Below are 10,000 nucleotides of genomic sequence, written 5' to 3'. Positions count from 1 at the left end.
TGAAAAATATAGGCATTTATAAAGTTTATTTGTTGGGTTCCATTAAGAACCTTTGACATCCATGAACTAAAGGTTATTTATAGTGACAAAAATATTCTTTGTTTTTCAATTATTAAAATGTTCTTCACATTCAGAAAACATGGTTCTGTTAGGAACTGATCACTGAAAGGTTCTTTAGGGAACCAAAAATAATCTTTATTTTAAAGAGTGAATTCATCATTAGCTGTGTTTCCATCCACCTATTTTTATGCAAATTGAGATATTGCATTAAAAATGTGAGATAGAAATAACAAGATGTGCATAAATTCCTAAAAATGTGCATAAAACACACACATGCTCAAATGAGTCTTTCATTTCTTTATGTATTTTGCGCCAGCTTCCCACAAAACACACGGGATGGAAATGTGCTTTATTCGCAAAAGTTTTTCTAATTTTGCTCTCAAGTTAAATTCACAACTTTGAATGGCAACATACTGTAGCTACAATAGTGCATGGCTTTATTTTAATAAAAAACTGAGATAATAAAGTGCATGACCGTAATCTTATTTTAATGATCTTATTTTGTCAGGATGTGTGAGTGGAAGCATGTTCCATCACTTTAAACCACCAGAGAGTATAAAAAGCACGTGCATGTAGTATATTAATACCAGTAATTCATCCATCTGTATGATTATTTTGAATAACACGTGTGGTGCATAATCACCCTTAATCCCCAAGATTGACATAAGAAATAAAGAAATATTTCCAGAACTGTACTTTCATGCTGAAATGTGACGTGGGTGTTTCTCCGTCAGGTTTGCGTCAGGACTACGCCTCTTCCTCTTCTTCTTCTGTGAACCGTCGCAGTGGCAGCTTCTCCTTCCAGTTTGGCCAGCGCGGTGATTTGCATCTAAACGAGGAGGAGGAGGATGAGGATGAAGATTACGGTCAGTTACCGCCGCCGCAGCCGCGTCTGAGTCGAGCCGGACCTCTGCCGCATTCACAGACCTTCAGCAGCCTCAGAGACTGGACACGCAGCAGCACGCCTCGCTCCAGCGCAGCCCCGCAGACGCAGACGCAGACGGGCCTCAGGAGCAGCTCAGGTCAGACTCATTAACTAAAGCAGAGACGAGAGTCAGTGTGAACAAACCACAGCACCATTAGAACTCCGTATGCACAATAATGCAGAAAACACCAATCACAGTCCAGTATACAATAATGATGTCAGGAGACTTTTTAAAATAATTTTATTATGATATAAACTACTGTTCAGAAATTAGGGGGGTGTGTGTGTGTGTGTGTGTGTGTGTGTGTGTGTGTGTAATCCTTCAGCCATCAACTTTCAGAAATCAGTTGAAGTTGATAAACTTGAATGTTTTATTAAGGAATATGTGATGCATCCAATGATCGTCCGGATGGGCTGATGGTTAAAACTCTGATGTTCAGATGTGAATGTCCCTCCTGAGTGAGTCTCTAAGCGTCTTAATATATAACACACACACACACACACACACAGTCGTGTCTCAATCCTCTTAAAGCACATCAGATGTAACGGGGGTTTAATCTGATGTGAACATGTTTCATTAATGTGTGCGTTCCATGTTTATCTGTCATGCGTGTGATTGGCTGATCTGACAGGAAGTGCTGTTTCTCCAGATAAGCTGAGGAGGAGTATGCCGAACCTGCTGGTGTCTGCGGCTCTGAGTCCGGTGTCGTCGAGTCCAGCGCTGAGGAGCAGCCAGAGCTTTGAGTCGTCCGGTGCTCTGACTGTGACGCGTCTCCAGAGCAGCAGTAGGTCTCTCGTGGTCACTCGTCCGCAGCGGCGTCCCTGCAGCACTGTGTCCACCTGATGTGTGTCCCTGTGTCTGTGTGCAGTCCCTGCTCCAGCGCCGCTGCAGAACCGCGTGCAGAGCCTCGGGAGCTTCTCGTCCCGTCAGCCGCTCAAAGCCACCGCGTACGTCAGCCCTACCATCAAGAGCTCCTCGGTCAGCTTACAGAGTCTGTCGGTCAGCGAGATCCCTAAAGCGTCTGTGTCTCAGGTCCTGTCCCGCAGCGGTCTCCCGCGGCCCGCGTCCTTCATCGCCAGCAGCTCCAGCTCTCGCAGCAGACTGACCGCACCTGTGCGCAGGTGAACATCACATCCACAACACTCAGAGCCACTTTAGTATTGAACATGTCAAGTGTTGCAGCTGTAACAGTGTCATGTTTGTTTCTCTGTGTGTGTGTAGTCTGCTGACTCCCCCGAGGAGCTGGCGTGAGGGCTGTTTCTGACCGCTCTGGAGTGTCCTGCAGGCCGGGCCGCTCGAGTATCAGAGCAAACACACGCGTGTCGCACACATGCTGCTCAATCAGGGACTCGTCTCTGTGCTAAAGCAATCCGGATGGAACTAAACAACTTGACATGGTTTGTATGATTGATACGATTCAGTTTCAACCGAATTTCAACAGGTTTTTTTACCATTTACAGGTATGAAAGACTTTAATGTGAATGTTTATACGATTAATAGTGCTATTTAACTTAGCATACTCTCTTAATCACTGATCTGTATGGACCAATAATCGCACCATTTGTAAACATTGTTTTGATTATAATTGTTGTTGTTGTATTAATTTAAAGTTACACTTTCACTGTTAATGTTTATTTTATCGTGAATGATTTCTTCTGGATGATTTTCGAAGGCCACAGGTGTAGCACTGTATAGTTATCTTGTTTCCTTCATTTATTATGTGAAATATATTTAAAAGAGTGTTCTTCATGTTTTGCACATTGTTTCTGTAAATGCACCACAGTTTTCTTCTTAAATATTTCTGTGACTGATATTTTAATGGGTGTGTCTGTTTAAAGTCCAAATAAAGTTTTGTCTGTTTTTTATGATTGTGTGATGTTGATTATTTTATTTCTGTTGTGGGAATCTCTGCTTTACTACTGAATGTCAGATGCATTCACTCATCTCACTGAGAGATTTGTTCCTGTCTGAGCAGCGCTCTCTACTGTACAGACCTGCATTTACAGCTGCCAAAAATATACATTTTATATTCAAAACACACAAGCAAGTACAGTTAGCAAGTACAGTTACAAAAGTAACGCATTACTTTCCATAAAAAGTAACTTGGTATTGCAAGTAATTACTTTCTTAGGGAGTATCACAATATTGTCGCATTACTTTTAAAAGTATCTCTTCCCAAAACTCTGTAGTCTAGACTGCTAACAACAACATCAGTGTGAGGATCTTTAGCCCAGATTTTAAAACATTTGTTTGATCTCAGTCAGGATTAGAGCCTTTATGATTTATTATTTAACAGCTGAATTAGGACTGACGATCACCTCATGTTTTAATAAGATTCCATCTTATTAAAATGACTCGATAGACATTGACTGGTGTCTCTAGCAGCATTTATGCGAGTTATTTCTGTTTGTTTGTATTTCTTTGGTTCTCGTGTGTACAACTGTGATAATCACATGATTAACGATGAAGCCGAGTAACTTAATACCTAAATTAGGAAGACTTAAATATAATCAACACATTTCGAAAAAAACAACTTCCCATACCGGGAGTCGAACCCGGGCCGCCTGGGTGAAAACCAGGAATCCTAACCGCTAGACCATATGGGAGCGCTGCAGCTCTAGCGGCCTGATGGGTCTTTATACTAACTAATAGATCAGACACCTGCTTGTCTGAGGGTGAGACATCATTCTATAATTTTTATGTCATCTATAATAATTAAGCAATAATTCACTACTGTATTTTCCAGTCTTGTTCTATCTGAGCATTTCCGATCCTGCATCGAGGTTTGTCGCTTTGTGAGTGACGTCATCCCGCAGTGCCAGCAGTGAGCACTCATTAGTGAGCATGTAGATTCCAGTAACGTTAAACATTTAGGTGCATTTAAGGGGTTTGTAGTTATCCTTCAGAATGTAAGTAATTACGAGCGTGTCATTCAGACACTGGAAGAACTCGTGCATTCACAGCCGAGGAAGTTCTGTCAGTACTGTAAATGCTGGATCGCGGATAATAAACCCGTGAGCGAGTGCTGACACGCTTTACAGCGCCTGATGTGTTTTACGTTCATAAACAGAGGTGTTTATTCGGTTTTCCTCGCAGAGCATCGAGTTCCACGACAGAGGGAAAATCAAGAAGATCTGCTGTATGTTGTGTGATACTCTACTCACTGTGAAATACAATGATGACCTTCTACATTTGGCAAAATCTGTAGCTCTGCCATCCCAGAAGGCAGTGCGCTAGATTTTCTGCTTCCAGTGTGAATGAATGAAGCAGAATAATACTTTTGTTTTGTTTAAAGTATCAGTATAATGATATCAGAATTGACTATTCTTATTGCATCTGCTCTTGTAATGAATAAAGAAGCAGTTTCACTCTGATAGACATCACAAGAAAATAAGACAATCACAACACAACCACTACATTGTGTTGAGTTCATGTGACAATAAAGTAAAAAATGAATTTTCACATTATCGGCCGTTGCATTGCATCCTGAACAGAGCCGGCGTCACATGACCTCATAATGTTTCTTTTCAGAAGTCATCATCTCAGAGATATCATTGTTTTTCATTTCTTGATTCCAGTTTTATGCAAAAAGCCCTTCTTGCCATTTCAAAGAGATGTTCAGACTGATGGATTTGAGCTCTATTCACACTACAGTGCTTTGCATCATGGGATCCGGTGTGTGTGTGCTGTCAGATGCAGTGGGTGTGATCTGAAGTAAACAGCATGTCAGAGCTGCATGTGTGTGAAGATAAGAGTGAGAAGCTCTCTGATTGGCCGGCAGAGCTCATGTGACCCTGTCAATGTTCATGACAGATTAAGAAGAAAAGTGTGGTGAAGGCCAAGCAGGAGCAGAAGATGTCGAAGCAGTTCGCTGCAATGGAGGAAGCGGCTGAGAAGGTGTATGAGGAGGATCTGAAGAGACTGGCGGGCCAGTCTTCAGGTGTGTGTGTGTGTGTAAGAGATAACTCTGCTCCTCACGGTTCTCATGTCTCTACAGGTGAGAGTGTAGCTTCATCTGAAGCTCCGGTTAAAAAGCAGAGAAACCCACGAAGCAGTCCGTGAGCGTCCCGTCTGAGAGCAGCGGTGGCGGCCGGACAGACGTCTGGAGGAGAGGAACCATAAACAACGGCCTGCTGTATTACTACAACACCGTCACTGGAGGTGAGCTGACGTTTGAGCTGACGCGTTTCCATCTGTGTCCATCGACACTGACTGTGTGTTTGATCTCAAAGTCTCAGTGGGAGACACCGGATGGGTTTGTGGACGAGAGCTCGTCATCAGCCGCAGGACAAACGCAGGTAAAACCATCAGTTCATCTGTGAGTCTGAGGCTCACGTGTTCAGATCTAATGTCATGTTTACGTGCGGCAGAATCCATCAGGCAATGCGTGGATGAAGGCTGTGTGTCCTGATGGATATATGTACTACTACAACACTGAGACGGGCGGTGAGAAAACATCTGAACACATTCAGCTTCACATCATAGTATGCATTAGACAATATAACCCTATAAAGTGTAAATGATTGACATGATCAAACTCCGCTGTTGAACCTGCTTCACACTCGATCTCCTCGTGTCATTATTTACATCTCATCTCACTGACACACATTACTGGAGATATAGAGTGATATTCAGATCATTTAATATCAGTATCTGCTCTACTGTTAGAAAGATCTTACCGATTTACATTACAAACTTATAAAAAGCAGCAGCTGCAGTAAATGATATATTTTTGCTCAGTTTGAGTGTCTTAATGAAATTGAGCTGGTTTTTTTTTGATACATAAAATAATTTTTTTTATTTGTGTGTAAATGTTCAATATTTTGTTCCATTTCCAAATCATTACATTCCCCTGACTATTATTTAATATGTCAAGCTTTACTTTCTTAAGCTGTTTGTCTCATCCTGAACAGAGTCCAGCTGGGAGAAACCAGATGATTTCATTTGAGAGGATGTTGCTCCTCCTGGTGTTGAATCTCCTCGTGAGGAGACGCGAGCAGCAGAAGATCCATCTCCTCCTCAGCCTGAGTCTGTGTCTGGAGCTGGAGACACATCTGACCCTCCTAAAGACACTCCAGAACCAGACCAAACCGAACAAACCAGCGTCTCAAAGATCAGTTTCAGGGTGAGACGCTGTCGGACACATTAGCACTCAACATATGACATTATAATTGTATAATGAAAAATGTATTTCCAAAATAAACAATCACCGTGTGATAAACACTCTCCCTATGAAATCATAAACACCATATGACATCATTAACACTCACCGTATGACATCATAAAAACTCACACCGAATGACACGTCTATGTTTGATCTCCACACAGAACGTCAGCAGATGATGGAGGAGAGAGAAGCTCAGATGATGGAGGAAACAGTGAGGAGAAACGAGAAGATGCCGCTGTGACTGACGCAGCGAAGAGACCTAGAAAGACCAATCCATACGGAGCCTGGGAACAGATCCATAGTAAGACACACTGCTGTTACCAGTCATTTAATTACACCAGGTCCTGAACAGAAGCCACGCCCACATCTCAACCTCCAACCCACAACCAGTGCACACAACCAATTTATTCTTTTATGATCATTAATTTCTTCCAATGTGGAAGATGTGCTGCTACTCATGTTTCCTTTCAACTTGAAACATTTGACGTTTAAGGACTTTTTTATCCGTTTGTTTTATAATTAACACATTTAGTGCAAGTCCAGGAGCCTTCAGCAGAGACACACAGACAAGTAGAAGCTGCTCCATTAGATTGAGACTCTTCAGATCCTGCTTGAGAGTTTTAATATTTTATATATTATTGGCAGATGATGTTTAAACTGCCTTTATCTGCTCTCTTTCAGTTTTGTTTCCAGATGTTTAATGTCAGGTGTGAACGAATGTGTCTTTATTTGTAACTGTTGGCATGAAGAATCACAGCCATAGTCTAATTAAACACTTTCTATTTTACAGAATTGACTTTCATCGCTCATCTCAGACTACATTCAAACCGTTTTCACAGTAAAACTTCCTCATGTATTTGGTGTCTTGTAATGCTGGTTTAGTTAAGTCTCATATCAGCATGATTCAGATTGAATGAGTGTGTGATGATGATGATGATGTTGGCGTGTCATGAATGTTTCTGTGAGTGTCTGATAGTCTCAAAGCCTCCAAACTCAATGATAGCCTTTCTCCACACCCACATCAACACGTCTGTCCATTTAATACTATTATATCATCCAGAGAAAGACATACAAATATAAACATTATGAGCAGCTTTGAAGCAGTGAAATAAATCAGCCACTAGTGAAGTTAGTCCTTATCTAATGTCATTCGTTTAATTAATGCTTTCTGTTCTCTTTGATTTGCAGAATCTCTCATAGAAGTTATGAATGATATCTTGTCAACAGGAAAAGTCTGTAATGTTGCAGTAAAAAAGTTGCTCGAAATGGATTAAGCAGAATTACTAATTATGCATCGTGTCTCTCCTAAACTAAAACTACTGGTAATATAGCACATACATGTTAAACTCATCAGAGAATGCTACACTATAGAGGAAATTAATTCTGAAGCAATAGTCTTATTAGGTCTTACTTTAATCAGCATATTTGTGATATTTTTTTCCTAAAATTGATTTCTAGGACACTTTAAACTTTATGAAGGGCAATATTTTCCTCACAGAATCAGATGTACGTCAGATTCTTACACTTTGTCAATACATTCAGTTAGAATAATAAGACACTTGTTGTTATTAGATCTTTCCATGCGGAGGAAACACAGAAGCTGCATCAGAAGCACATTTACTCGCTGTTTAATGAAGATAAGAGGATCCATAAATGCATTAACACAGTAAAATTGCATAATGTTAATGTTTTACTTTTTTTAACATAGAAATATGAAATGTTTGATGAAACCAAACCACCAGTGGGTGAGTCACTGTCTTAATGAGTGAGTCATTGATTCATCAGATTCGTTCAAACTGCTGATTCATTCAATAAATGAAGCAAGTGACTGTCTTTATGAATGGTTCACTGAATCATAGACTCACTTGATTCGTTCAGAAACACTGAATCATTCAGTGACGAAGCACTGTTGTGTGTTGCTCGGAGATGTGTGACTGTTCTGCTGTGGCTCTGCTTTGTTTCGTTTCACAAAAACAGTCAATAATGTGTCTAAAATGTTAATATCAGCTACTTGTTTACTGAACTGCTGTTGTATAAAATCAATGTCACATTGCAATCGTGCTGATAATCGGGAAAACATCACTCTTGGTCGTGAGATGTTGTTTAACGGTCTCTTATTATATAGAATATTTATCTTTTTGTTGTTGTTGTTACTGATGTTTGATGATAGACTGAAAGTGTGTGTGTGTGTGTGTGTGTGTGTGTGAGAGAGAGAGAGTGTGTGTGTGTATGTGTTTAGTATAAACCAACACTTCCTGTTTCTTCCTGCAGAGTTGCCATAGCAACTCCTGAGAGCATCACTCTGGCTCCAGATGATGCTGAACTTCAGTCCAGCGGTTTCTGTTCAACCTCATCAACCAAGAATCTGGTCAAAATCTGCTGTGATCCTCATTCCTCCAAAACCTCAGCTGTGATGAGAAGCAGATCGACAGGATGAAGAGCTGATGTGAAGCTTTTAATATCCAAATCCATTAAAGGATTTTTAGGCTGCATTAATAAGGTAAACCGGAACCGGGAACACTTCCCATAACACCCGATGTACTTGCTACATCATTAGAAGAATGGCATCTACGCTAATATTTGTCTGTTTCTCTCTTATTCCGAGGTCACCGTAGCCACCAGATCCAGTCTGTATCCAGATCAGAGGGTCACTGCAGTCACCCGGATCCAGTACGTATCCAGACCAGATGCTGGATCAGCACCTAGAAAGGACCTCTACATCCCTGAAAGACAGCGGAGACCAGGACAACTAGAGCCCCAGATACAGATCCCCTGTAAAGACCTTGTCTCAGAGGAGCACCAGGACAAGACCACAGGAAACAGATGATTCTTCTGCACAATCTGACTTTGCTGCAGTCTGGAATTGAACTACTGGTTTCGTCTGGTCAGAGGAGAACTGCCCCCCCAACTGAGCCTGGTTTCTCCCAAGGTTTTTTTCTCCATTCTGTCACCGATGGAGTTTCGGTTCCTTGCCGCTGTCGCCTCTGGCTTGCTTAGTTGGGGACACTTCATCTACAGCGATATCGTTGACTTGATTGCAAATAAATGCACAGACACTATTTAAACTGAACAGAGATGACATCACTGAATCCAATGATGAACTGCCTTTAACTATCATTTTGCATTATTGACACACTACTTTCCTAATGAATGTTGTTCAGTTGCTTTGACGCAATGTATTTTGTTTAAAGCGCTGTATAAATAAAGGTGACTTGACTTGAAGAAACTGACTGATAGGATACAGATGATCTCAGTCATAAATGCACAGAAAATACAGGTGTGACTTCATGGGAGTTTTAAATTCTGCTCGGCCGCTCATTGGTCGCGAGAGTCACGTGGGAGTGAGTTTATTACATGAACGTGTACATTTAAAGAGCATAAGACAAAACGTGTTTTTAGCCAGTGAAAAACCAACAGCTCTTTAGATAGTGTTTTTTTTTTACATGTTATTTTAATTGAGTGAATATATACAAGCTGCTTGGATGATCAAACCCAGTTCAGTTTATATTGCATCCGAATGAGCTGTACAATATTTCTGCACTTGATATGAATATGTGGCTCAGTCAGTGATAAATCGGGATCATAAAATGATGCTCAGTCTGCGAGCCTGCTATTATTCAACGAGATGTTCAAGCATTATTCAGTAAGAAAATACACAGGAAAAATCGCAGAAGCTCTGACGTCATCGGACGGTCAACCAGCATGCGGAGCGACGCGGACCTGCCATTGGCCGCTGGACGGGAGAACAGGTTTTCTCTGGGCAGATAAGGAAACTGAGCGCCGTGGGCTAGAAGGCGCGCCCTTACTCCTCCATCTTGGCTCAAGCGGTGAGAGGAGCGTCCGCGGA

General features: G+C 41.4%; 3 protein-coding genes and 1 non-coding gene across 10 annotated transcripts in view; 3 read left to right on the top strand and 1 right to left on the bottom strand.

Annotated features, from left to right (window-relative positions):
- The window catches only part of LOC132151465 (SLAIN motif-containing protein 1-like), an 8,105-nt gene extending 5,254 nt beyond the window's left edge, over nt 1-2,851 (top strand). For both annotated transcript variants that reach the window (XM_059559570.1, XM_059559569.1), the window contains 4 exons: nt 795-1,082; nt 1,636-1,770; nt 1,855-2,107; nt 2,208-2,851. In XM_059559570.1, the coding sequence (XP_059415553.1) occupies nt 795-1,082; nt 1,636-1,770; nt 1,855-2,107; nt 2,208-2,250 (719 nt within the window). In that variant the 3' untranslated portion in view covers nt 2,251-2,851. The remainder of the gene's footprint in view (nt 1-794; nt 1,083-1,635; nt 1,771-1,854; nt 2,108-2,207) is intronic.
- A 598-nt stretch (nt 2,852-3,449) lies between these two features.
- wbp4 (WW domain binding protein 4) lies at nt 3,450-6,135 on the top strand. The gene is given in 9 exon segments (XM_059561070.1): nt 3,450-3,459; nt 3,861-4,000; nt 4,083-4,137; nt 4,798-4,938; nt 4,984-5,040; nt 5,043-5,144; nt 5,214-5,284; nt 5,357-5,432; nt 5,900-6,135. Coding segments are annotated over 9 exon segments (888 nt in total).
- On the bottom strand, nt 3,521-3,592 carry trnae-uuc (transfer RNA glutamic acid (anticodon UUC)). Its single transcript has one exon. It is a non-coding gene; the product is annotated as a tRNA-Glu (tRNA).
- Nucleotides 6,136-9,980: 3,845 nt separating the features above from the next.
- The window catches only part of LOC132151463 (peripheral plasma membrane protein CASK-like), a 39,983-nt gene continuing 39,963 nt past the window's right edge, over nt 9,981-10,000 (top strand). For 2 of the 6 annotated variants that reach the window (XM_059559564.1, XM_059559562.1), the window contains exon 1: nt 9,985-10,000. This exon is cut by the window's right edge and continues 681 nt beyond it. The gene's annotated coding sequence lies outside the window, so the exon portion shown is untranslated. The other 4 variants (XM_059559568.1, XM_059559565.1, XM_059559563.1 and 1 more) reach the window with 3 other exon arrangements.

Source organism: Carassius carassius, chromosome 10 (genome assembly GCF_963082965.1).
Source record: "Carassius carassius chromosome 10, fCarCar2.1, whole genome shotgun sequence".
NCBI classification, from domain to species: Eukaryota; Metazoa; Chordata; class Actinopteri; order Cypriniformes; family Cyprinidae; genus Carassius; species Carassius carassius.
Note: the sequence above shows the minus strand (reverse complement) of the source record. Positions and strands in the feature narration are given on the sequence as shown.